This window comes from Neovison vison, chromosome 13 (genome assembly GCF_020171115.1).
Source record: "Neovison vison isolate M4711 chromosome 13, ASM_NN_V1, whole genome shotgun sequence".
NCBI lineage: Eukaryota > Metazoa > Chordata > Mammalia > Carnivora > Mustelidae > Neogale > Neogale vison.
Window position 1 is genome coordinate 106,951,842 of NC_058103.1, and position 26,962 is coordinate 106,978,803.

The 26,962-nt window shown below is 52.5% G+C and overlaps 1 protein-coding gene across 1 annotated transcript in view; it reads right to left on the bottom strand.

Annotated features, from left to right (window-relative positions):
- Positions 1 to 148: 148 nt before the first annotated feature.
- IGDCC4 (immunoglobulin superfamily DCC subclass member 4) overlaps positions 149 to 26,962 on the bottom strand; it is a 40,513-nt gene continuing 13,699 nt past the window's right edge. Inside the window, exons 4-20 of the mRNA XM_044230485.1 lie at positions 22,182 to 22,318; positions 20,702 to 20,842; positions 16,756 to 16,911; positions 15,538 to 15,951; positions 14,839 to 15,003; positions 14,163 to 14,300; positions 13,152 to 13,322; positions 12,026 to 12,262; positions 11,777 to 11,878; positions 9,491 to 9,674; positions 8,595 to 8,722; positions 6,948 to 7,118; positions 6,556 to 6,693; positions 5,518 to 5,623; positions 4,782 to 5,010; positions 3,881 to 4,042; positions 149 to 3,143 (exon numbers count right to left, since the gene is read on the bottom strand). Of these exons, the coding sequence (XP_044086420.1) occupies positions 2,733 to 3,143; positions 3,881 to 4,042; positions 4,782 to 5,010; positions 5,518 to 5,623; positions 6,556 to 6,693; positions 6,948 to 7,118; positions 8,595 to 8,722; positions 9,491 to 9,674; positions 11,777 to 11,878; positions 12,026 to 12,262; positions 13,152 to 13,322; positions 14,163 to 14,300; positions 14,839 to 15,003; positions 15,538 to 15,951; positions 16,756 to 16,911; positions 20,702 to 20,842; positions 22,182 to 22,318 (3,190 nt within the window). The 3' untranslated portion in view covers positions 149 to 2,732. The remainder of the gene's footprint in view (positions 3,144 to 3,880; positions 4,043 to 4,781; positions 5,011 to 5,517; positions 5,624 to 6,555; positions 6,694 to 6,947; positions 7,119 to 8,594; positions 8,723 to 9,490; positions 9,675 to 11,776; positions 11,879 to 12,025; positions 12,263 to 13,151; positions 13,323 to 14,162; positions 14,301 to 14,838; positions 15,004 to 15,537; positions 15,952 to 16,755; positions 16,912 to 20,701; positions 20,843 to 22,181; positions 22,319 to 26,962) is intronic.

Consider the following 26,962-nt stretch of genomic DNA (forward strand, 5'->3'; position numbering starts at 1 on the left):
GAAAGCCTCTTTCCAAAGTTTAAGTCTGAAGGGTGGTCTGGTTCTTTCCCATGACCACCTGCTCTCTACCCTCAGAAACTCAGCATTTCCCAGCCTGGCAGGAAATACACTCTCTAGGACAGAAAGGCTGAGGAAATTCTAGTCATTCCACATTTTTGGAAAATAGTTTATTAATTCATTATAGGGACAGATACATGATCAATGCCTTGGCTTAACACTAAAGAATATCATATTTATGAAGAGGAAAAAATGCTGGAAAAAAGAATTAAATAAAATAGCATAAACTAAATACCGACAAATAAATGAGCAGGTACCGATTACACTTGTCATGCATCAAGAAAAGGAAGGTTTCTAAATGAGACTCAAAAAACACAAGGCATCGATGGTAGGTGACAAAGGGATTAATACCCTGTAAAAGGCCAATAGACTCTTTTCTAATAAAAATACTGCTACAAAGACACAAACCTAACACTTCCAAATTACCCAGAGCCCAAATAATATATAATGCTAGTGAGTAATGGCCACTTTCTTATCAACTGTGAGTTATAGGCAGATACCAGATTTATTACTTATTTGCTTTTGAGAAACAATTTTCCACCCAACCTAATGGGTTATAAATTGTCTCATTTGCAGCTATTTAATTTAAACCAGAACCTCAGTGCCTGTTAAACAAGAACATGAAAAATGACTATGTGGTGTAATGCTAAGAGCCTACTGTTAAAACAGCCATTTGATTCAGGGCAGTTTTTTTTTTTTTTTTCCTCTCCCTTTTGGGGGGGGCGGAGCAGAGCAAACCAGCAAAATAAAAAGAGGCTTTTGACCTTCAGAGCAAAGGCAAAACACAGACAGTGGCCTCGGCCATGGTGACGCTGGATGCCACAGGAAGAGTACAAGCGACAATTCCATCTTCAGGGAGCTACAAGCCAGCAGGAATAATCTTCGCTCTCCCAGCCCCGCTGGAGCAGGGAGGGGAGGGAGATGTAGGTGCGGATGTCAGGCGGGAGTGACACCCGAGAGTAATAAACACAGATGCTGAAAGGGTCTGAGGGAGCTGCAACTCTGCTTGAGAGACATGTCACCATTAAAAAAAGAAGAAGAAGAAGAAGAAGAGGGGAAAGATAGACTGGTTATTTCTAATTTGGCCCAGAAGCCAGCATTAACCCTTGATGTGCTGATCAGTTAAAAAAGATGCATTTAGGGAGAAAAGCCCCCACATCCTAAGCTCCAAGGAGAGGCTGGGGTACAAAATCAAATAAATGACCTTGTTTTCTCTACACAGGAAATAGAAGTCCAGCTTGTCCCTGTGTGACAGGTCAATGGAAAAGGACTTTAGGATTGAATTTAAAGGAAAAAAAAAAAACAACAAAATGAAATGAGCCAATTACCCTTGTCCTGTGCAAAGGCCTCAGTGCCAGCCCCCAAAGGGTGAAACTCCCCTCACCCCTCATCCATGAGCTCCTGTTCCAGGTGTGCAGAGTGAGAGGGAAGCTCCTGGGCTGTGGTGCCTCCCATCCCCACTCTCCTTCTCCCCTTTCAGCTTCAGTTGGGAAGGAAGAGCCCAAACCCCCTCCATCCAGCCAACCCTGCCTCCCTGCCTCAAAGGGAGAAGTCACATTCCCTTTTCCCTGTCTCAGAAGTCCCCCAGTGTGACTTGCATCACCCAACTCCAAGGAGAATCCTCCGACCTTAATCCCAGGGAGAAAGACACAAGGGAAACTGGAAGATCTTCCCCTAAGAGGGGCAGTCTGCCTGGGGCAGGGGGCATATGGTGGCACAAAGAGAAGAGGGGCAGGAGGATGGCGGGTAAAGTGGATGGCGGACACAGAAGTCAGGCTGTGGCCTCAGAGCAGACGTGAGGTAGTCATGTTGTTAGGGAAGGGTGCAGAGACTGACCCCAGGCAGGTGAACCACATGACGCAGTCCAGGAGAGGGGTGGGAGACAGCAGAGACAGGAGACAGAGAAACAGGGGAGTGGACAGGAAAGCGGATCCCAGAGGAAGAGCAGGGCAGAACTGGGAGCAGGGGGCTGACTGGAGACAGAGCACAAGAGGAGTGGAGGGGAAGGGAGGACAGGAGAGCCAGGGCAAAGGATTTCCAAAACCAGGCACTTCCCAAATGACAAAACGAAATGCAGAGTTGCTCTGAGGGGAGCCAGAATCACCCTCTCAGTTGGGGCAATAGGGACTGGGCGATGGGTAGTGACATCAGCGATGGGTAGTGACAAGACCAATGGGTAGTGACAAGACGAAGATGCTAGGCAACCAGAGCCTACTGCACTCAGCCCAGCCAGAAGGGGAAATGGGCCGGGGCTGTCTTTGTCAGACAGGGCATTGCAGACACTCTCAGAGTGTGTAATAAACGGCTGGGTGACGGAGGTGGGACGCCCACAAGGCTAGGGACTAACCACTCTGGGGCACTATCCTGACCTGGAGGATCAATTAGGCCACTGGGACCTCTACCTGGCCAAAGTCTCCCAGTTCGCCAGCTAGCGCATACATGTGCACGTCACATAGAGCCACGCTTCACAGGTCCCTCCCACAGGACAGGTGCCAGAGTGTGGGGGGAGTGGATACTCCCATTTCTTCCTCTCCCCACAGCCACAGCCTCCGGGGAGGCTTCAGACACCGTGACGATGCGCAGGAACTGCAGGTACATGGGCATACCTACTCGGCCACATGGGCCATGTCCCATGATCCATCCTAGCCTGCCCCAAACTGCACCCTCTAGGGGAGCTAGGCAGAAGAGGGGACTGGAGCTCTGGGCAGGCCTGGGCTGGTTCCTAGCGGGTAGGGGGCCTTTGGCTGGCAGCTGCTCCCGGGGGCCTCCTCCAGAGCCTCACTGGGCTGGAGGTCTGGGTACGGATAAGAAGCGCTGGCTGCCTCTGGCAGGCAGGTGAGTCTGTCTGGCCCAGGGCTTGCCTGTTCACACCCTCCCAGCTCCCTGTCCAGCCAGTCTACCCCTTGCCCTAGATCTGTGACTCCCGAAGGGAGGGCAGCAGCCTCTGGAGGCAGGGGGTCCTCAGGCTCCAGGTCTTGGAGGTGGAGGTCAAGGTTCTCTTTGGATGCGCCGAAGTCGGAGTGGACGATGACTTCAGCCTCCACCTGATTCCTGCAGGCTGGGGGTGGCTTCTTCCTACCGTTGCCCTGGTCAGAGCCGAGAATGTAAAGACAGGGTGACCATCGCTGAGAGTGATCATCAGAAGAATGATCAACAGGGGCGCCTGGGTGGCTCAGTCGGTTAAGCACCCAGCTCGTGGTTTTGGCTCAGGTCATGATCTCCTGGGTCCTGGGACTGAGCTAGCTTTCAGCTCTGTGCTCAGTGGGGGGGTCTGCTTAAAGATTCTCTCCCTCTAACTGCCCCCCCTCAATCTTTCTCTCTCTCTAAAATAAATATGTCTTTTTAAAAAAGTGGCCAACATACTTGGGGCAGAGAAGGACTGACCCCTTTCCCCCAAGCCCCAGAACACAGCGACTGCTGTCCTCTAAGAGATGATGATCAGGCCTATGTGAAGGCAGGGGGAGAATGGAATACTACGCATTTGCCTTTGCCCAGAGTTCTAAAAGTACCAGATTTAGTCAGAGCCTCAGTGGGTAGGGGGAAGGGTAGAATGCACTCAATCCAGGCCCTCCCTCAGATCCATGGTAATATTGCTGGGACCCACTAAGGCATCAGGAGAGGAGCGATTGTCCTTAACCCAGGTGAGACAGATCCCTGCAAACTGCCTGCCCCCCCCCACCTTCGGAGGCTCCAGGGACCTCCTAACTAGAATTCCATCCCCATGGAAGTTATCATCAGGGGTCAAGAGAAATCTCACTACTTGCTTTTCACAAACACAGAGCCCCTTCTCTCATTTCCTCCCTCTCCCTCCCAGGACACTGACCTTTATGGCATCATACACCAGAGCCTGCAGCAACAGTGTCTGCCCCGTTCCAGCAGGGGGCAGCAGAGCCCGGGTCAGAGAAGGCATGGCACCTGCATGGGGCAGCTCACAGCCTGCCCAGGAACCTGCCCAGCTTGGCCCACCTGGCTGAGCCCAGGAGATCTGTGAGGGGAGAAAGGATGGGAGCACTGAGGGCTTGGCTGGGAGAGGGGAGCCGAAGAGAGGGAAGTAGATGGAGACTCTTGGCCTCCTGGCCACCTCCCTGCTAAGGCTCTGGGGAGGGACCAAGAGTTTGGGGGTGAACATGAGGATGGAGAAGTCCTCCTGCAGAACAGTCCAGTACCACAGAGCCTAGAGGTGTTCAAGCCAGGCAGGGTCTCCTTCACCACAAAGGCAGGGAAAGAGGGAGGAAGCACACAAGGGTTTGAACAGGTTCTTCAGAGAAGTGCAGGAGGAGCTACCATTGGCAGTATGGAAGGGACCTGCCCTATGTGAGCCCACCTTATCCAGGTCCTGGTCTCACTTGTCCTTCATACTGTGGGGGGGTGGGGGGGTGGGGACTGGGGCTTAGAGGTTTCTCCAGCTCGCAGGACGAGGAGGGTGGTGTGGCCAAATTGAGTTACCAGCAAACAGTCCACTGTGGGCCCTTACTCCCTTCCGTGAGAACCAGGATGACCTATTCTGCCAGGGATGGAGGCCCATCTGCTTCCCTACTCTGCCAACCTTTTCAGGGAGGAAGGAGAGAGAGATCCTTTTCCCCTGCAGCTGGCCCTGGGAAAGGGAGGGGGAGGGTGAAGGAGCGTCTCTAAGGGGTCACATGTTGGACTCTTGCGCCCCCTGGTGTCCTGTTTGGGAATGAGTCGTAGTGTGGGGCTGTGACCCACCCAGGCTCCAGGCTTACCTTTCTTTTGGAGTGACCCAGGCAGTCTGAAGCACCGCCTCCCATAAGGCTGTGCACTTCAGCCCTGTCCTCCATGTCTGAGGGCGGTGGAGACCAGTCCTGGGGACGAGGGTGCACAAGGGACTCCAGTTCATGGGCAGCTGGGGGGCTAGGAGGGCCAAGGCGGGCTCGAGAGTACAGGGCGGGGTTCCCAGCATTAGTTGTGGAGGACAGGCCTGGGAGGGCTTCCCTGGAAGGGAAGACAGAGAATTGGGCACAGTGGTCAGAAAGGGGTGGAGGCAGGCCTGGGATCTAGTCCTGCCTATGTCCTCCAGCAGGTTCCCATCCATCTCTGGAATTTGGTTTCCCTGTCTAGGCAATGATTAAGAAACTAGGTTCAAAACAGCTGTGACACTGCAAATAGGACCTTTCCTCCTCCCCTCCCCGCCCCACTCCCCAGGTCCAGGTGTCTGGAGATTAGGGGTCTCTCTTTCCAAGACGCTGTCAGTGACAGACACAGTGAGAGAAGGCAGCTCGGCCTATGCTCGCCCTTGCTGAGGAGGTAGGCCAGGGCTTCCTAACCCACTCCCCATTCTCATGAGGACATCATTCCCAATCCCTTCACTCCAGAGTCTTAGCTTCAGTGGGGCCTATGGGGGTACCTCGGGCAAGTCATGGCCACTTTCCCTACCCTCTCATCTCCGCTGCCCTTCTGGAAGTTTCTCTTCTCTGCAGGCAGACTGGCTCCTTCACCCACCTGTGGGGGCTGCGGCGCAGTCCGGCACACATGCAGGCCAGGAGGCAAAGGAGGCCCAGGCAGACACCCACAATGATGCCTGTGACTGAGTGCACATCCAAGGAGTCTGGCAGGGGACAGAGAGGGGACAGAATAGGTCAAGGCCAGGACGAGGTCCAGGGTTCATAAATCAGGATTTTTCTTTCCTTTCCTTTTCTTTTTTTTAAGATTTATTTATTTGACAGAGAGAGCAAGAGAGAGGCAAGAGAGGGAACAAAAGCAGGGGGAGTAGGAGAGGGAGAAGCAGGCTTCCGGCTGAGCCAAGAGCCTGATGCGGGGCTGGATCCCTCTGGGATCACAACCTGAGCCAGAGGCAGACACTTAATGACTGAGCCACCCAGGCGCCCCAATAGACCAGGATTTCTATGGCTTCCTCAGGAGATCACTGGCCTGAGTCTCACCCTCTAGAAACAAAATCTTCTGCTACAAAAAGGGGTCCACCACTCCCTCTCCGACTGTCCTCCCCAGTGGACATCTGAACTTCCGGTCCCTCTCTGTCAACCTGGCCTCCCAATAAAACACACTAGGGCTGGTTTCATGAGTGTGCCACAAGAGTGGTTGCACGGGGCCCACACTCAGGATGCCATGCTCCGTTTAAGGTTCTGTTATCACCGTCTTGCAATTCTAATTTTTAAACAAGGGTCCCACATTTTCATTTCACCCTTGGCCCTGCAAATCACATAACCAGTTCTGCTGCTCTCTCCCACCCCCTAAAGTTCATCCCCTCTCTAAGCCAATCCTCCAATCAAAGCATTCTTTCAAAGAACTAAGCCAGTCTTCCATAAATCTGACCTCTTGACTGAACCGCCACTGAACTACCCCCTTCAGATTTGTCCTCTGCCCACCCAATCAGGAAGCCAGCTGCCCAAAACAATAAAAGGGTAGCTGTGCCCCGGGGCGGGGCCCTGGAAGAGATGACTTTAGAGGTTAACTCCAGGGGCCTCAGAAGACCTCAAGCTGTCCCAGGGTGGACCCATTCTTCCCTTCCTGCCCTCATACCTGAGAGCTTCTCCTGGAGAGTGATAACATCCTGCAGGCCAGAGAAGGGCCCAGGCCCCACCTCTGTGCGTGCCCCCATCTTGAAGAAATACCTCGTGTCGCTCTCGAGGCCATGCACCTCAGCGCTGAAGATGTTTCCTGGAGGCAGGGGAAAGCAAGGAAAGCAGGGCTGGAGGGTTGGGGGCATGGGAGCAGGATGAAGGGACAGCCTGGAAAAATGAGACTAAGAAGGTCTGCTGTCCCACCCAGGCACAGCTTCTGCCTGCTTCTCCCAGACACCCATGGAACAAACCTCAGCCACACTCTCACCACTAGCCCAGACCCTGGAGGGGCTCGAAAAGGGAGGGGGTGGGGAAGCTTTTGCTCAGAGGCCCTGGGGCAGGAGCCCTCACCCTCCGTGGTAAGCAGGGTCCACTGGTGTTCGGGCTGGGTGTGGTTGTTGCTGTAGAGGATGAGATACTCCACGATCTCCCCATTGGGCTCGGTGGGGGGGCACCAGTGCAGCCGAACGGTGGATGGTGTCAGCGGGCTCAGGCGCAGGTCAGATGGGGGCGTTGAGGGCCCTGGGGTACATGGGAGGAGATGGGGACAGGCACCGTCACTGAGAGCCCCAGCTCTGGGGGCAGCCGGGAGACAGGGGCGTGAGGACAAACCACAAAACAAAATGACATCTGATCTCTAACTAAGGAGTTTCTGGAAAACATTTAGCAGGGGAGAGGTGTTCACTACATTCCTCCCCTCCCAGAAACTCTTTTTCACTCCTTGGTGCAGACCTCAACCTTCCATACCCCAATACTTCCAAAGCTGGAGGAGACTGTCTGGTGTCCAGAGACCTGGGGGCAGAGCTCAAAATTTTCTGGAAGGCTTACATTTCATTTTGAACTCCCATGCTGTTTCTCCTCTAGTCCATGGTCAAGTTTAACATAAAGTAGAGTTTAAAACTATTTATCAATGAAAGTTCCTAACTCCCCTTGCTACCCACAGACCTTCACATAAAATCAGTTGATGCCCTGTATAGCCTTTGTCTGTGTTTGCCCCTGACACAGTTTCTAAGGGTCATGGCCATCCCAGTAGGAGAAGTACAACCTTTGTGGTTTTGTTTTCAGAGAAGAAACTGATCCTGGGGGTAGGGGTGATTGGGGAAGGGAGAGAAGGAGAAGTAGGGACACAGGTGAACAGTGAGTTGGAAGGGGACAGAGATTTGGGGTTTCAGGGCTTCAAGGCCCAGCAGAGGGTGGGCCGGGGACCCAGGGCTCTAAGGCGTGAGGCAGCCACAGCATCACAGGCTGGCAGAAGCCTCCTCGCCTCTCACCCTCTCAGCTCTGGTCCCCCCATCTGCAAAAGGAGAAAACATCCCCATCTGTCACATAGCCAGCGGTGCTGGGGAGCCAATGACACAAAGCCTCTTCTGAGAGAACATGGGGCCCCCCCAAACTCCTGATGCAGTTTAAGACCATAATAACTGATGTGATAGACGGGTGGGAGACGACCTGTAAGCAGTTTTTTCAAGAGCGAACGCCAGGGAGTGCACGGCTTTCGCGTCCCATCCCACCCAAGACAAAGATCTTCTGTCCATGGGAAGGGGAACAGTGCTAGGGCAGGCAGAACCAAAGAGCCTCTTCTGGGAGAACAAAAGTCCATTCGTCTTGGAATGCCATTTCCAGAGGTTCCAGAGTCACGGGCGTGCACAGCGAATGGTTCCATCCTTTTATAGATGGGGACAAGAGGCCCAAGGGGGAAGGGACCTGCCCAAGCTTCCCTGTGGGCGGGCAGGACGTAGAATCCAGGACACCAGCCTCCCTGACCCGGCCCCTTGTCACCAGCTCAGTGAGCTCTTGGCAGTCTCATACAAGAAGCCCCTCCTCTAAGTCTCCTTGTGTTTAGGACTAAGTGATTAAGACCAGCACAGGACTGGCCAGCATGAATGGAAGCCAGGGATAGACAGAAATAGGGTTTTGAGGCACATGTCAAAAAAGAGGGCCATCGGAGCAGGAAGGAGTGGGGTAAAAGATGGAATAGGTGGCAAGGCAGCCACTCACGGTCAGGCAGGGTGGAGCGTTCTACCACGGATCCGAAAGGCCCGTCCATGTCCACGCCGTGGGACTGTACTGCGAACTCGTACTTGGTGAAAGGCTTCAGCCCACCAATAAGAATGTCTTCTCCAGAGCTGCCGAGGCAAGAAATGCGACTGGTGCTCTCAGGAGCTCCCTCCCAGCAGGCCAGGCCCATCCCAATCTGCTCTGCCAGCCCCAGGCCCTACCCTGGGTAAATCAACTCACTGGCCAGTGCGGGGTGGGGGGTGGGGGGTGGGGGGGGAGGTGACACAGACACCACCCAGGATTCCTACAGGGAGGTCCCAAGGCAGTCTGTCCAAATCTCCAGACTAGGCGCCTGCTCCGGGAAACCTTCCTGGATTCATCCAAGTCATCATCTATCTACCCAAGGATCCATCTCTGACGCATCTTTTCTTTGACTTAATGCACTTCAGCTTCAGCTGTACGTATCTCTGTCTCCCTACTTTGTTTTGGTCTATCTGTTTTATGTGCTTTATGATGTCTTCAGTATTTTTATGCGATTTTTCCCTCTGCCTAACGGGCAGCTCCTCAGGGCAGCGGCTCCGCCTCCCTGTCTGACTGGGGACTCTCTCAGGACAACAGCCGTCTCCTCCTCATCCTGTCAGGAGGCCTCTGAGGTTGGAGAAATAGGTCTGTCCTGCGGCACATTCCCTGAAGTTGAGTGCAAGGCTCTGCTGGGAGGGGATGGGATAGAAGGGACTCCCCTTTTCTACCTGGCCCCAGCAGACCCTCAGTGTGTCCCGCTGTAATATGTGAGCCAGGAAAGTTTCCTGAATCCCTGGGTCCCTCCCCTTGTCCCCATCTGCTGCCTCCCCCCGCTCACCCCGCTGGCCTGTGGCAGCGTGGGCTGGCTTTCCCACCTGGTGTAATAAGTGACCAGGGAGGCGTTCCTGAGCCCCCAGGGGCTGAAGCGCACAGTGTAGTTGACAATCTTGACTGTGGTGAAGTCTGGCTTTTTCCACCGAAGCCAGATGGACGTGGAGCTGTTCGATTCCGCGTGGACATGGGCGGGGGGCAAGGGTGGTCCCCTCTGGATGGGCAAGTCTGGAAGGTGAAAACAGGGTGTGAGGAAAGGAGGAAGGACATCCATCCCGAAAGATGGGTAGTGGTTCACAGTTCCAAGGCATTCTTTCTTCACCCTCTGTCTTCTGATCCTGTGAGCTAAGCAGCATCATCCCCACCACACAGCTGAGGAAACAGAGGCTCCCAAGAATTTAAGTGATTTTTGCCAAGGTCATATATAAAGCAGACTGTTCTACAGAAAGGCAGCAAATGATGGCAATTAAAAGCACAGACTTGGGAGTCAAGTGGTCCTGGTTCTAATTCCAGCTCTGCCGCCTACTAGCTGTGTGGCCTGGGAGAAGCTCCTTAACCTCTCTGTGCCTCCATTCCCTATGTCAGTGGGGCTGAGAACAGGACATCCTTCATAGTGTTGTTAGGAGCATTAAATTAGTTCATTTTTGTTAAACATCCAGAAAAGGGGCTGGCCTATTGTCATGGACTGAATTCCCCAAATTCATATGCTGAAATTTGAACCCGTGGTTGAGGGGGGTGGCTCCTGAACAGGATTAGTGCATATCTTTGTCCATCCGGGCTGCTATAGCAAAGTACCACAGACTGGGCGGCTTACAAACAACAGAAATTTCTTTCTCAGAGCTCTGGAAGCTGGTGTTTGAGACCAGGGTAGCAGCATGCTCAAGTTCTGGTAAGAGCCCACGTGTGGGTTACAGGCTGCCAACTTCTTATTGTATGAACGTATGGAGGAGACAGGAGAGAGGAAGGGAAATCTCTTGTGACTTTTAAAGGGCCCCACCCTCCTGATCTTGTCTAACTTTATTTACCTCCTAATACAGCATACTGGAGGGTGGAGTTTCAACATAAGAATTGGGGGGAAGGGGAGGGGCACAAACTTCCAGTCTGTAACTGTGCCATATAGAAGAGCCCACAGAGCGCACTCTAGCCCACCTTCTGCCATGTGAGGACACGGTGAGAAGAGGGCTTATGGTCTACAAACCAGGACATGGGCCCTCCCCAGACACTGACTCTGCTGATGCCTTGATCTTGGACTTCCTCCGGGACTGTGAGAAAGAAAATGTTTAAGCCGTTCAATCTAGGGTATTTTTGTTACAGCAGCTGACCTAAGTAAGTAAGTACTATAGGATGACGTGTTTATTACATAAATACAAAATAACACAAAAGTGGGAACTTTATCTGTATTGTTCACCACTAAATTTCTACAACAGGGTAGTAGACAGTAAAAAAGATTTGCTCAATGAACAAACTGGAATTCGAACAGGTTTCTTGGCTCTGGGTTGAGTGTTCCCTTCGATAAAACACACGTTGAAAAACAGCTTGGTAAGTCAGGGGTGAGGGGGTGTCATAATGGACAAGGAAGGTGGCCCACCCAGAGCCACAAGGCAGTGTAATACAGTGGGCAGACTTTTGTTGGGAAACCAGGGGTCTCGGTTCTAGTTTAAGCTTTATGTGACCTTGGGCAAGTCCTTTCACTTCTCTGAGCCTCCATTCCCTGATGGGCCACATAGGGAGGCTCTCCCTGCCTAGCATAAAGAGACAGGCTGATAGTTTGCTGTAGGTGGATGTGTTTTAAAAAAACGTTTAAAGATCAAACCGGGTCGGGGCACCTGGGTGGCTCAGTGGGTTAAAGCCTCTGCCTTCCGCTTGGGTCATGATCCCAGGGTCCTGGGATCGAGCCCCACATCGGGCTCTCTGCTCAGCAGGGAGCCTGCTTCCCCCTCTCTCTCTGCCTGCCTCTCTGCCTACTTGTGATCTCTATCAAATAAATAAATGAAATCTTAAAAAAAAAAAAAAAAAAGATCAAACAGGGTCAGGAGTCACTGATCAGCCACAAGGTTTCTCTCTGTCCAAACATTCCCGATTAGCACTGTTCATGGGTAATGAAAATCTGGTAGTTCGCTTGAAGGACATTGCATGGACTAAAGTTTCTCTCTACACCAGAGGCTGTCTGGGGCTAGAAGAGGACCTTTAAACTGAGAAGAATGGGTCTGGGTGTGGTCGGAGCTACCAGATGGCTTGACCACCAGGGCTGGCCCAGAGGAAAGTGAAAGGAAGCGGCCCACGGACCCCTCGACAAAGCCCTCCTCCCTCTCCTTCCCCAGCCCTCTCACCTGGTGTGGGAGCCTTTTCTGTCTTGCCCTTCCACACTGCCGCATAGCCATCCTCATGTTTGTTGAATGCCACAAGCTTCACCTCGTACAGCCGGCCAGGGGCTGGGGAAGGTCATGGGGGTCACTGGCTAGAGGGACCTGAGGCCACTTTCATCCCTGAGAGCATTCTGTTCCCAGCTCCCATGCCCACCTTGCCCAGTTCCCCACCAAGGCTCTATCTGTTTCGCTCCCTCCCGCAGCCCTCCTCACCTAGCTGGGTCAACTCATACTGCTTCACTTTCTTCTTGAGCCGGACAGGCCCCACATCCCAAGCCTGGTCTCCGCGGCCCCCTGGAGGACTCTCGCCATTGGCCTCCTCCTCGGCTCCCACCTCCCGCCAGTAGAGTTTGTAGCCAGAGATCTGGGCGGGGTGAGGGGGCGGCTGCCACGACACCACCAGGGACTCCATCCTTGCCCGGACCTTCAGCTCTGCAGGGGCAAAAGGGACTAGGGGCGGAGGAGCAGGACAACAAGACGGAGAGAGAGAAGGAGGAATGAGGAGAAGTAAGCCAGGAATGGGAGAGGAGAACGGAGCAGGAGGAAGCCAGAAGGAGGAAGGGAGCACTGAGCGAGAGCCTTGCCAGCCTCCCCACAATGCATAGGCCCACGGCCACACCCCTGGAGCCAGGCCTCAGCTCAGCCTAGAGTTGAACTGACAGGCAAGGGGGTACCGAGGGTTGCTGAGGCCGGGAAGGACGGAAGGAGTCATTGGTGTGGGGAGCCTACTTGGAGTCTAAGAGTGGGGCCTTACTATGCGTCAGACATAGTAAGCTCCTTGGGTGTGTATTTTGACTTTATTCTCACAACCCTATAAAATGATAAAAATACTATTGTCTCCATTTTACAAAGAAGAAAACTGAGACGTTAAGTAACTTGTCCAACGTCATACAGACAGTACGCGTGCGAGTTTCTGACAGAACGTGGCACGCGTACTGTCTACTCAATCATTCTATTACTGGACCTCTTGACAAACGGTTTCAACGGTCCCACTCTGGAAGCAACTACTATCTGCCAAGTTCCTGTTATGGACTAAACACTTGTTTACAATGCATTGGTAATCCTCACAATGCCACCCCCAACCCGTGGCAGTTAAGTGAAACCTCCAAGCGGTGAATGGTTTGTTCAAGGTCACACAGCAGATAGAAGGGACTCTGGAGCCCAGGTTTGTTTGTAAAGGCCAGCCCTTCGCCTCTAACACCTATCCTCCCTGGCCCATCCAGCTGGGGAATCTGTGGAGGGTCTCTGACAGAGAGGGTGCTGGGGCCTGCGTTCCAAAGGCACACACATGCCCACGTGGTCACACACGCCACCCTTCCTCTCCCCTCAGCCCCTGTACCGTGGCTCTGGTTGTGCACGCTGGGCGTCCGGTGCTGCATCCACGGGGAGGGGGTTCCGTAGCCAGCCCCAGTGCCCGCCGAAATCCGTACTCGGTACACCTTGTTGGGCTGAAGGGCACTGAGCGTCAACTGTGTCTCGTTTCCAGGCACCTCGGTGGAGACAACCTGATCTGCTAGGACAGAAAACATGGCTGCTGGGCGGCCACCTGAAGACCCATGACCCCCAAACTCCCCTATACCAGCTGTTCCACCCCAGATCCTGGTTCCTCAGTGCCCTCTCAGCACAGATCCCTCGGTGCCTGGACAGGCTCCATGGCTCCAGAGTGGACTCCTGGGCCTCCAGCCTGGGCTGATGCAGGTCAACAGCCTCAGCTCAGCATGGAGAGAACCATGGCATGGACACCACACTTCTCCATGAGCTGTTATGACCGTCCCCTTATACATGCACACACACAGTAGGGTGCAGGCCCAAGGGCTTGTCTCCCAGAGCCCAAGCCTCCTTCCTCACTCTTCCCTCCTTCTTCACTCTCACCCTGACCCCCAGCCACTTGTCTTCCCCCAACTCTTTATCCGTTGCATACCCTCTCCTCTAGATCCTTATATCTGCCCTGACACGCCCTCCCCAATGCTCTGTTTCCCCAAAACCGCAAGCACGCCCTCCACAGCCCTGTCGGGTCTTTTTGAGATAGAAGGGATTCTAGAGATTACCTAGGCTACCTGCCTCATTTCACAGATGAGGAAACTGAGACAGGGACTTAACAGCATTATCCACTATAGCCATAGATGAAGTGAAGCTAGATCCTGGGCCTCCCTATGTCTTGAGTTATGCCTGTTTGCCTTTGCCTACACCCAGAACTCACTCCTCTTGTCCAGGTTCCTATTTCCCTATTCCACAGACATCATTTCCTCAGACGTCCCCCGCATCCCTGCTTGGACCCTCAGCTGCTCTGGCCAGCCCTTCGTAGCAACAAGTCCCAGCTGGGTGGAGCTCTCACCCTGTGCCCACTTACCTTCCTTTCCCAAACCGTATTCTATCTTGTACTTCACCACCTGCCCATTGCTCAGGCTGGGAGGCAGGGGCAGCCACGCCACCCTGATGTCCAAGGGGTTGGGGCTGGACAGGGAGAGCTGGGGCGCTGCACTGGGGACTGAGACAGAAGAACATCAGGGTGAGCTCTGCTCCACCGACGTGGAAGGTGAGGCCCAGGAGCGGTCAGAGACTTGCCCAGGTCACACAGCAAGTCAGAAGTAGGCCCAGGACCAGGATCTGAGGGAGGAAAGGGAGCCTCTCAGGGGAGCCCCAAACTGGAGATGAGGGGATATCCTTCCCACCCCAAAGCCAGAAAAAGTTTTGGGGCACAATCTTCTACATCCAGTGGGTTCATGTCACCGGCCCCTGCTGACCAGATGGCACAGTGATATTGAGAAGGGACATATGACACAGGGAATCAAGACCTGGACTCAAGTTCCAGTTGTACTACTGACCTTGGGCAAGTCACTCTCATTTTCTGGGCCTCAGTGTCCCAAACTGTAAGTTGGGAAGAACCCTCACCCACTCCCTCACAGGGCACAGAAGATGACACGGGGCAGGTAAAAGTGCCTTGGCATTTTTAAAAAGAAGCGAGCTACCACCCCCAGGGAATTCTCTGGAACCCAAGGTGCCCACTGAAAGTTGAGAGGCCCTACCATCGTCCAGTGTGTGGACCAGTGCTGGGCTAGAGGTACGGCTGGCCCCCAGCTGGGAGTAGGCCACCACGTAGAACTCATAATCGGTGTTGGGTTCCAGGTCCCGAACCTGCAGCTCTGTGGTGTCATTGTTCACTGCAAACTGGTATTCCACATTGTCCATGCCTGGGGCAGTGACACAGGGGCCAAAGGGACTGTCAGAGAGCCACCCTCGAAGGTCTGCCAGCTGGAGGCTATCTAGGGATCCTTCATATTGTCCCAGCCTCTAGAATAATCTGTGTATAACCTGATCATCAGATCATCTGAGCTGGAGAGTATAGACTTCTCCAGCTTCTAGTTTCACTGTATTAATTCCTCCACCTGTTAGGAAGTTCTTTCTGGTGTCTACCTGAAGTGACTCCTGCTGCAGTTAATAAACTAGTTCCAGGAATGCTTAGGCATTTTCCCTAGGAGGAAAAGTATTCTCTTCCTCATCTATCATAACAGACTGTGACTAGGGGTTAATGAGCCACACACGTTAACCCTTCCAGCAGGGCGTCGAAGGCTATGACCTAGCCCACATCTATGCAGGTCTCTCCCGCGGGCTCCCACCCCATCCCTTTCTATCCCCAAGAGTACCCACCCACGCGGCAACCCTTCCGTCGGCTAACCTGTGCCCCCCCACTCGGGCGCCCCCATGCGGGTCCCCAGCGGACGTACCCCGTGCCTTCTGGTAGTGGAGGGAAAAGCCGATGATCTGCTCGCTGTGCAGCTCGGGCCGCTCCCACGCCACCAGCACCGTGGAGCTGCTCAGCGGCGTGGCCGTGACCCGCGTTGGGGCGCTGGGCAGCCCTTCGCGCACCACTACGGCCAAGGGCGCGGCGGCGCACGCGGTGCCTGCGCTGTTCTCGGCCACGCACTGGTAGTAGCCGGCGTCCTGCAGGCCGATCTGCGTGATGACCAGGCTGCCGCCGCCACCCTGCACCTTGACGCGCCCGTTGGGCCGCAGCGGCGCCCCGTCGTGCAGCCAGCGCAGTGCGGGCCGCGGCTCCCCGGCCGCGCGGCACACGAAGCGCGCGGTGCTCGCCCGCGTCCGCGACAGCGCCTCGGGCGCCTGCGAGATGGCCGGGGCCGCTGGGGGCGGGGAGGGGGACGCTGACCGCGCGCTCCGGCCGCGAGGGGCTCTGCCGCCTCCCCGGACGCTCTGGCCGGCTCCCGCGCGCCCTCTACTCGCTCCAACCTCTCCCTGAGTCGCCGGCCCCCAGATCCTCGCGGGCAGCGCCGCTCTACCTCTGCTCCTCCCGGGTTCACCCCAGCCCCGCGCTGGCCGTTCTCCTCCTCGCCCCGAATTGTCCCCAGGCCTTCTGAGCCTCCCCTAAGTACCCTTGGTCCTCCCGAGCCTCACCACACTCCCTCAGGTGCCGTAACCTCCTTCTCCCCTCCTTCCAGTGTCCCCTGCACCTGGAGACTTACCTCTCTCCACAGTTACCCCCAGCCCTGAGCAACCCTGTCCAGTATTTCGTGTCACTTGGACCACACCACTGTCTCTTAACCCTCAGTCCTACCCCTCCCCCCGTGACCTAGGTCCCACTCAGCCCTCCTCTCTCCACCCCCCCAACACCCAAGTCATGCTCTGATCATCCCCACTTTCTCTCCCTGCCTCAACTTATCCTCTACCTTATCCTCCAATCTCTTTCCCCCCACTCCCCCGCCGCCAGTCCTCTAGCCTGTCCCCTCCAGTACCCATCCTAACGAAGGACTTCTCCCGGAGTGCCGGACCCCCAGCTCTGTCCCTTTTCATCCTCCAGGATCGCCCCTCAATCGTTCTAAGACACCCACTTGCCCATCCCCCGTCCCCAACTTCCCTTCGCTCGCCCTAGCCGACCTGCCCACTCCCCTCCCCACCCCGCCACTGCCCAGTTCCCCACCCCGCCTCACCCAGCACGCGGAGCTCGGCGGCGGCGGTGGCGAAGTCGCGCGTGCGGGGCTTGTTAGCGCGGCACACGTAGACGCCCGAGTGCCGGGGCTGCGCGCTGCTGATGAGTAGGTTGGTGCGGCCCAGGACGATGACGTCCGTGGAGATGGGTTTCCCATCTGGGGAGAGGAAGAATGGTGGATTAGGGCACCGAGGACTGCCCCTGCATCTACACTCAGGATCCGGGGTGGGACCGGGGGATTTCCACACCCGCCTAAGAGTGTCAACACAACAGTCCCTTGTTTGAACCTCAGTTCCTCCACTTGCTAGAGGCTGACCGTCTCTGAGCCCTCCTGTCTCCGTCTGTAAAATGGCGAGAGGAGAGTCCCTAGCTGGAAGGATGCTGGGAGGGTGGGACCCATAAGGTTTGTGAGAAAGCCAGGCACAGCGCAGGCACCGAACAGGTACTCAGTACACTCGTCAGTTATTACTATTACCATTATTAATAAATTCATTTCTGTCAAGAAGGACACGCTCCTCCTGTATGGTCTTATTCCAAATATTGTGATGAACATATGGCTGGAAAGGTCTGACCAGAACCAAAGATTTGAATATATGCAAGAATTTTTATCTTGAATCTGAAATGAGAACCATTTTTATCTTATTTTATTTTAAATATTTTATTTATTTATTTATTTATTTGAGAAAGAGAGAGAGAGCAAGCACAAGCAGGGGGGAGAGGTAGAAGCAGGCTCCCCACTGAGCAGTTGAGCCCCATGCCTGGCTTGATCCCAGGACCCTGGGATTATGACTGGAGACCCAGGCAGACACCTTAACCAACTGAGCCACCCAGGCGCCCCTGAGAACCATTTTAAAAGCCCCTGCTTTCTGAACATACAAAGAAGATCCAGAGAAGAAATGCAAATGACCAAGAAACACCAAAAAAGTGTTCAACTTCACATAATCAGAGAAATGCACACCAAAACACAGATGTTAATTTTCACCTATCAAATTGAGAAAGTTTTTAAAAAGGGTAAGCTGTGGGCGCTTGGGTGGCTCAGTGGGTTAAGCCGCTGCCTTCAGCTCAGGTCATGATCTCAGGGTCCTGGGATCGAGTTCCGAATTGGGCTCTCTGCTGGGCAGGGAGCCTGCTTCCCTTTCTCTCTCTCTCTGCCTGCCTCTCCATCTACTTGTGATTTCTCTCTGTCAAATAAATAGAAATAAAATCTTTAAAAAAAAAAAAAAAAAGGGTAAGCTGCCAGAGAAAGGGTAAATGCTGAGAGGGGCTCCACTTGGACTTTGACCCAGGGATCCCATTTGTGGGCACCTGTCCTGGGGAGATAAGGACAGGTCTGATCACTGATCACTGTAACAGTGGGCAATGGGAAAGGACTTAAAAATTCAATGGTAGGAACTGGCAAACTGCATTATGGCTATATTCAAATGATGGAATATAGTCATTATCATTAAAATTACTTTTTGAAAAGTTTTAGAGATGGGGAAATGGTTATGATAAACTATTGAATTAAAGTAAGACTTGTAACTGTAAATATAGCATGCTCCCAAACTCAGGGGGGAAATGTACATGTGCACAGAAAAAAAAATCTGGAAGAAAATACACTTGTATGTTAACTATTTCAATCTCTTTGAGTGGTGGAATGTTTTCTGTTTCTGCTTTTCCCAGTTTTTTCCAATGAACATACAACCTTTGAAATCAGAAGGAAACAAAACAAAAAGGCATGTCCCTTCCCTGACAGTGACAGGTATCAGGAAGGAAGTCCTTTTCCAGCCTTTCTCTTCCCAATCTCTGTCCAGGAGTGCTATTAGCAGACTTTCCGCAAGGGAGTTCCCAGGACCACCCGTGTCGGGATTCTCTGGGACAGCAATTCTCAAATCATCACTGTGCACTCGAATCACAGAATCTCAGGGGACTTTGTTAAGATGCAGACGCTTAGGGCAAGCCCCAGATTCTGCATTTCTGCCTAGGTACAGGTGGCAGGTCCAAAAACCACCCTTTCAATAGCAAGGATCTAAGGCAGTTTAAGATTCCTGGGTCATAGGGACGCCTGGGTGGCTCAGTTGGTTGAGCAGCTGCCTTCGGCTCAGGTCATGATCCCAGCGTCCTGGGATCGAGTCCCACATCGGGCTCCTTGCTCAGCAGGGAGCCTGCTTCTCCCTGTGCCTCTGCCTGCCATTCTGTCTGCCTGTGCTTGCTCTCCCCCCCCCTCTGATAAATTAAAAATAAATAAATAAATAAATCTTTAAAAAAAAAAAAAAAAAGATTCCTGGGTCACAACTGTCCAGGCATGAAGGCAGGGAACCTGCAGTTCTAACAAGCTCCCTGGGTCATCCTGACGCAAGGTCAGGATTTGAGAAACATTAATATTAGAACTTCTGGGCAATGCCACAAGCCTATCCCAATAATATTATGAGGGTCCTGCTGGTGCCAAGATCCCCTAATTAGGCCGGTGTCCCAAGTCCAGTGAAGTGTGCGGGTCATGAAGGCCTAAAGATACTAGCACTGTTTTATCTCATCAGTTCAGTGGGAGGTAAATAGTTGTTCAGTTTATTATTTTTCTTTAAACTCTGTGTATTCATTATATACTCTTTTGGATGGGAGATTAAAAACTTATGGAAAGGAGACAGTATAAAATAGACTGAGTCAGGGAAGAAAGGTAAAGAAAGCAGAGTTAAGGGGCGCCTGGGTGGCTCAGCGGGTTAAAGCCGCTGCCTTCGGCTCAGGTCATGATCTCAGAGTCCTGGGATCGAGTCCCGCATCGGGCTCTCTGCTCAGCAGGGAGCCTGCTTCCTCCTCTCTCTCTCTGCCTGCCTCTCCATCTACTTGTGATCTCTCTCTGTCAAATAAATAAATAAAATCTTTAAAAAAAAAAAAAAGAAAGCAGAGTTAAGACTTCTGCCATCAACTTGAGACAAGTCACTTCTCACTAACAAACAGAAACAAAAATAATCCTTGCTGGGGCGCATGGGTGGCTCAGCCAGTCGGGTGTACAACTCTTGGTTTCAGCTCAGGTCATGATCTCCAGGATCTCAGGGTAGAGAAGACTCTACAGTGAGCATGGGCTCCATGCTCAGTGTAGAGTCTGCTTATCCCTCTCTCTCTTCTCTGCCCCCTCATGTGTGTCCCCCATGCACTCTCTCTCTAAAATAAATAAATAAAATCTTAAAAACAAAACCAAAACAAAACTTTACTTTTCTTCTGTACAGGAGTGTAGGAAGTGGTGTATGAGAAAGAGAACAGGCTCTAAAGTTTGGGCCTTAGCTCTCTGAGCCTCTGTTTCCTCATCCATCCAGTGGGAATAAGAGTCCTCACCCCTGCTCCCTTCCAAGGGCTGGTCTAGGCTCTGGCAGGAGGGTGGGCTGAGTGCTCAGTAGACGGCAGCGACGTGGGGCCAGCAGCCTTCACTACTCTGATAGCCCCTGCTGGAAAGCAGTCCTGCCTGGCACTCAGCACTTGCTGCCCGATGCCGTCGAACCTCTCTTCTTGGGTGTGTGTTTTATTGCCCTCACCCAGACTATGAGTTCAAAGGGCAGGGTCCCTGTCTCTCCCCATCTGATTTTTTTTTTTTTTAATTCACTGTGCCCAGCACAAATCCAAGCACACAAGGCTGCAGCAATCTGAGTGGGGCCAAAGGGCAGCTTTGCAGCCCAGCGGAGGGGGCCTGCTTTCCCCTGACTCCAGCCCTCACACATTCACTTGCAACACTGTTGAGCCCACCCTGAGTAAGGTCTCAGTGACAATTTTGTGAGTGGCAGACGCAAAGTGCTTCCTAAAGGAACATGCTACATGGACTGATGCCTAAGTCTGTCCAAGTTCCCCCACCCACGCTCAGCCCTGGGAGAAGAGCTCCCACCACATGGAGCAGTCACCCCTATAGCATCCCACCTTGGGGACACGTGAGATGCCGCACACTCCTTCCCCATGCCCTTGGGTCCCCTCCCTCCACTTACCCTGTCGGACCCAGGACACAAAAGGGGTGGGGTCAGCGGAGGCCACACATTCCATCACCACACTCTGGCCAGAAACCACCGTGGTGTTCTCTGGGGCTGCCACAATGACCACGTCCTGCCCCCTGGTGGACGCCAGGGACCCTGTGGAGAGGGCAGGCCAGCAAGCAGCCTTACCATGAGGTGTCTTTACTTGCAGTCCCTCACCTGATGCTCACCTGGTGAGGCAGGTGAGGCAGGGAACAGCTGAGGTTTCATCTGACAGATGGGGAAAGCAGCCGCATAGTTCCGCAGAGTAGGGACCGGAACCCAGAGCCCTCTCTCTTGGAGCCAGGGGAGGAATAACCTGGCGTCTGGCACACCACCCCCATTCTTCCCTGAAAATGGAACCCACCCTGCTGGCAGAGGATCATCAGAGTCACTGGTAGACTTGGAGCCTGGGGTTGGAGTCAACAAAGTTTCTGGTTCCCTCAATGCCATTAATGCAGTGTGACCTTAGGCAAGTCCCTTCTCCAGAGGGCTTTGGGTTCCCTTGTGGAAAAGGCAGGAGGCAGGCTCGAGTTTCCACCATCTTGGCAGCTCCCTGAGCTCTGACTCCCTGCCAAGTTCTCCCCGTGACCCTGTCCCCTGGGTCAGCCTGAGGAATACCGGGTGTGTCCAGCAGGTGGCGGCAGATACTTCCCGGAGCAGGAGGGAAAGGACCAGACTAGGAGACCTACCAGTCAAGCCACAGGCAAGTAGGGTCCCTGGAGGTGGGAGGGATGAGGAGGGGGATGGGAAGAGATGTGCAGAAGGGCAGGGTTGGGAGGGGGTGCCATGGCAGAGGAAGGCAAGTGAGAGGCCCTTGGGGAAGGCCCGCACTAAGATCTGTTGAGCACTTGCTAGGTGCTGGGCACTTTCCACTCTTACCTCAGCTATTCCCACAACCCACCTGAGCTAGACATTTGATAACAGCACAGGGTCGCAGAGATGGTAAGTAGAGAGGCCAGGTTTCAACCAGGTCTTTCCGACCCCAAAGCCTGCGCCCTTCCTACTGCATCATACTGGGACAGGAGTTTTTCAGAGAAATGGAGAGGACAGGAGCACCAGACTGCTGGGTACCAGATTTGCAGTGTCCAGCCAGCAGCAAGGGGGGAATCCGCTGATGCCCAGAAGGGCCAGGACCAGAGCTTCCTGATACTCCTCTTCAGATGCCTCCCCTCCCCTCTTCCCCACCTCTGCCCCTAGCCCGGATGCCCCACCCAACCTTAGGGAGCACAGAGCCTCTGTAGGAAAACAGCCCTAGACTGGGAGCCTGGAGTCCGGGGTTCCAACCCCTTCTATCTCTGACTTCCTGGGTGGTACTGCCTTCTCTGCGTTACCTCGCCTCACCTGCCCAATGGCAATTTGAAAGCAGAGCTTGGATCTCACGAGGCACCTGCCAACTCTGAGGAGGCTGATGCCTGAAACCCCTGGGGGTTCCCCCACCAGGCCTGCCCCTTACCTCTGTGGGCGACACTGAGTAGGGCCTCCTGGCTGAATCGCTGGCTGACAGAGCTGGTGGCCACGCAGCGGTAGGAGCCTGCGTCACTCTCCTGAATGTCCAGGATCTGGAGGACCCCGTTGGGGAGAATGATGAGCCTTGGGAAGGGGAGAGGGCACCTATGAGGTGGACAGTAACTCCGCAGGGAGCTGTCCTGGGTCCCACTCCCCCCCAGCTTGAACTACCTCCAGCATCTCACTTTCAAGCCTCATTCATAATAAAACACGCAAATTAAAGCTGTGAGATACCATTTGCACCTTCCAGATTGGCAAAGATCAGAAGGTTTAATAACACACAGTGTGGATGAAGGAATGGGGGGAAGGTACTTTAGTCTTGGTGGCCATGCCCATCGGTACACCCTCCTTCAAGGGCAAGTTGGCAATATGTTAAAATCAACCCTGCACGTGCCCTTTGACCCAGGAACCCCACTTCAAGGACTATCCTACAGATATTCTCAGACATGTACACAAAAACCTGTTTAATGATATTCACTCTAGCGCCACGAGGATAATAGCAGAAGACTGGAAACAATCCAAGGGGCCATCTGTGGGGGGGGGAGCTAGCTAAATCAGTTTGGGTACATTTGTACAACGGAATGCAAGGCAGCTGTTAAAAAGGAGGCAGCTGCATGTGTGCTCTAACGGGACAATCTCTAAAGTGTTTTTGGTGCGGAATGGTGTGTGAGGTTATGCACGCTTACATGCTTGCACCGAAGTCCCGAGTGAGGGCAGTTGTTTCTGGGGAGGGGACCTGGGATGGGGGTAGGGCAGGCAGTGAGAGACTTACTTTTAATTATACAGCCTTCTATATGGTGTGAATTTGTTTACCCCCTGCCTATATTAACTCCTCCCTCCCTGATAAAAATCCCTTTTGTTCATGCAATATCATCTGACCCTCAAAACAATCTAAAGAGACAGAGGGCATCGCAACCTCCATTTCACTGATGACAAGACGAAGGCTCGGAAGCACAAGGGCATTATTTCCCCAGGTGGAGCAGGGTCAAAACTTGAACCCAGGTCTTCCAGTACCAAATCCCTTGTTCTTTTCACCTGCCTGTCTCAGCAGCCATCAGATGGCTAAGGATGCCTGAGGAAGGGTCCCCAGGAAGCCGCACGCAACACACGCACTGCTTAGGAGGGGTAGGATGGATAAAGGTGGTATTCTCTGCCCTCTTGGTTAGAGGGTTGGAAAGTGGCTCAGGTTAGAAAGGTATGGAGCCCTTGTTTAGGAGACAGTGCAATGCAGGCAAGGCTGTGTCCGTGCAGAGGACACTGGGGTGGTGGTAAGCAGAGCAGGTTCTGGACCAACTGTATGTGTCGGGGGGGGGGTCTTCCTGAATCCTCCACCTCTATCCTTGCAGGGCTAGCTTCTGGCTGAGAGCCCCAGTTTCTCAACAAAGCAAATGATGCTGGTCCCTGGATATAGGCTAGGTCAAGGTTGGAGAGGGAATGGAGCAGCAGTGTGCTTGATGAAGGTCCCTTGGCTCATGGGGAAATGGGTATGAAACAATTTAAATGCAGCCAAGGAGAACTAGCTCAAGGGCATTGGGAGAAAATTCTGGCCACAGGCCTGGAAGCCTGCTGTGGCCCAAAGACTTAGAGAATGCACATAAGCCTGCTTCACTCCCTCCCTCATGCCACAGGCAAACCCAGCTCTCTCCCAGGGTCTTACCTTCAGCTCCAGCAGCTGCCCACGTCAGTGCTGGGGCCAGCAGGGGAGAGGGGACATGGAGGCAAAGGGTGGTGGGAGGTAAGATCCTGGCCCAGGAAAATTTGATGGAAAAGGACAAGTGGAGAAGGACAAGTAGAACCCATCTGGGAAATAAGACCTCCACCTCCATCCAGGTCTCCTCCACCTAATAAATCCCGCCTCCAAGAGCCTCTTTCAGGCTACGTAGCTGAACTTGCCTGCAGGTTTTCCACCAGAGCAACCCCAAAGTTTCCCAGGCTTTCCATAGAAATTGTGCTCCAGGTACCCAAAAGCTGATACTTCTCTGACAAAGAACATTTCCTTGTTATGTGTGGGAAAGGAGGGAGGGAGGAAAGAAGGGAGAAAAAAGGGGTACCTTTCTCAGATATGGTACAATCACTGCAGCCAACAGAAGTTGGTCTGCTCTGCTTACCATCACCCCAGTGTCCTCTGCACGGACACAGCCTTGCCTGCATTGCACTGTCTCCTAAGCAAGGGCTCCACACCTTTCTAACCTGAGCCACTTTCCAACCCTCTAACCAAGAGGGCAATGGAATCACTTTTAGTGTTCATTTAAAATCTTTTCTGTTTTGTTAAAACGTGTTTTTAGGAGCCCTGTCAATGGAAAGATGTCCAAGATATATTGGTGAGTGGGGGAAAAAAGTCACCAAACAGTGTTTATGAAGCAGTTCTATGTTTGGGAACCTGATAAATGATATGTTAGGATATGCACAGAAAAAGTCAAGGGTGGTAGAGCTTACATCGTTCAGGGAGGTTTCCTCTGGCAGTGTGAGTACTGGGAATGCTTATTTGTTGTGTTTAAAATTTTTTTTGAATATTTATTAGGTTGGAAATAGAAAACCTGAAAAACTGAAATTGAATAAATAAAATCTTTTAAAAATTAAATTTAAAAAATTGAAATTGAATAAAAGCATGACCTTAAACCCTTTGTTGTGGAAATCCGGGCTCTTAACACAGAAACAGCTGTGACATAATGGAGAGAGCTGGTTCCAGCAGATGTGATTGTACCAAGTGACATCACATGTCTGGGCCTCAGTTTCTCATCTGAAAAATGGGTTAAATAGTCCTGTCCTGCCTACTTCACAACCCCAGCCCTACTGTGTTGTGAGTTCACAATAGATAATGGACAGAAACACTATCTATGAATCCCAGATTCTAAACACACGTTTAAATGATATAAACTGTACACGTTTAAAAGACTGGGTGGGAACAATCCTAAGAGTAACAACCATCTATGTCCAGTTGGTAGGTGATTTTTTCCCATTAAAATGGTATGTTTTATTACTTTAAAAATAATTCAGGGGTGCCTGGGTGGCTCAGTGGGTTAAGCCTCTGCCTTCGGCTCAGGTCATGATCCCAGGGTCCTGGGATCGAGCCTTGCATCAGGCTCTCTGCTTAGCGGGGAGCCTGCTTCCTCCTCTCTCTCTGCCTGCCTCTCTGCCTACTTGTGATCTCTGTCTGTCAAATAAATAAATAAAATCTTTAAAAAATAATAATAATTCAGATTGCAAATAAAACAAAATAGCTACTTATAGAATGAAAAGCAACCTCTGTCCAAAAGGAAAGGATCATTCTCTTTCCAAGCCTGTGTCTGAGCCCCAACCCCAAAAGGCCACTTGGAACCAGGGATTCAAGAACACAGCAAAGGGGCACCTGGCTGGTTCAGTTGGTAGAGCATGAGACTTGATCTTGGGGCCATGAGTTTGAGCCCCAACTTGGGTGTAGAGATTACTTTAAAAAAAAAAAAAGTACACAGTAGAAAGTTCACAGCTGCTCTGAATTTCAGAAGGGCCAAGGCACTCCCACCCTGAGCCCTTCATAGATCCACCCAGGGAAAAGGGCCACTGGCAAGGGTCACATGAGGTTGACAGACACCCTGCGCCCTGGGAGATGCGTAGGGCAGAAGACTACATTAGGGAGCCTGCAGACTGAGTTCCATTGGTGCCACATTTTTAAAGTGTGAGTGAATGGTGATAACAAAAATGATTGCAAGTGGATCTAGGCAAACATTTTATCCCAGCGGTTATGTATTTATTTTTATGGCCACCTTGTATTTATGGTAAGCGTTGCTGGTTTTCCATTTTACTGCAGTGAGATAATGTTCCTTTTCAGCATGTGTTAAAGTTACGGAAGAGAGCTGAGTTAAAGAAATGTATTAAGTAGGTGATTGAATAAATGGCCCAGGAATGGCCAAAATTATAAAGGGGGTTTGTGAGTGCCTGGGATGTGGGAAACATTGTGCTCATTGATTACTGGTTCCCATGGAAGGAAAATTATCCCCTATCATTAGACATTAGTGTAAGCAGCAGGGAATTGCCTTGGGCTCTAGTCCTCACCATCAGTTCTGAAAATACACACCCACACCTTGACAGTGTGTTTATTAACTGCACGTGCGCACGGTCCCCAAGAAGGCACACGGTCTCCAAACCACTGGGTTGAGTTTATGAATAGCGTATTTGTACATGTCCTATATCTGGGCCTGTGTAAAAATACATACCTTGGGCATAATCAAGTTGCTGTTTAAGACATTTTTTTATTTCCCCTACACAATGTGCTGGGACATGTGAGCCTGGCTTATTTATAGCCAAGGATCACTTTTCAGAGGACTTGGGGGCCAGCACTCTCAGAGCCCAGGAACTGGCAGCTCCAGACTTCTGGGAGAGGCCTGTGGCTTCGTAGAATGAAGCCTGAATTAGATGTAGGGAGATAACAGAGCCCTACTGTTTGCTGGGAAACTTCGGGGGAAGTAACTTGTCCACACAGAGCCACAGTTGGCTGACCTCTGAGCCCATCTGTAGCATCAACTTCTCCAGACCCTGCAGCTTCCCTACCCCAACCACCGAATCACAAGAGATTTGTGTGTCATTCGTGCCAGGCCTCTGGCATCCCACACTCTGTGTCCTAGCTGTGTGACCTGGGTCAAGTTACTTCTGTCTCTGATCCCCGGGTCTCTCACTTAACAGTCCAGATAATCGTATCTGCCGTAACTATGTATGTGGACCTGGAAGGAGGTTCATGACATGTGAAGTGAA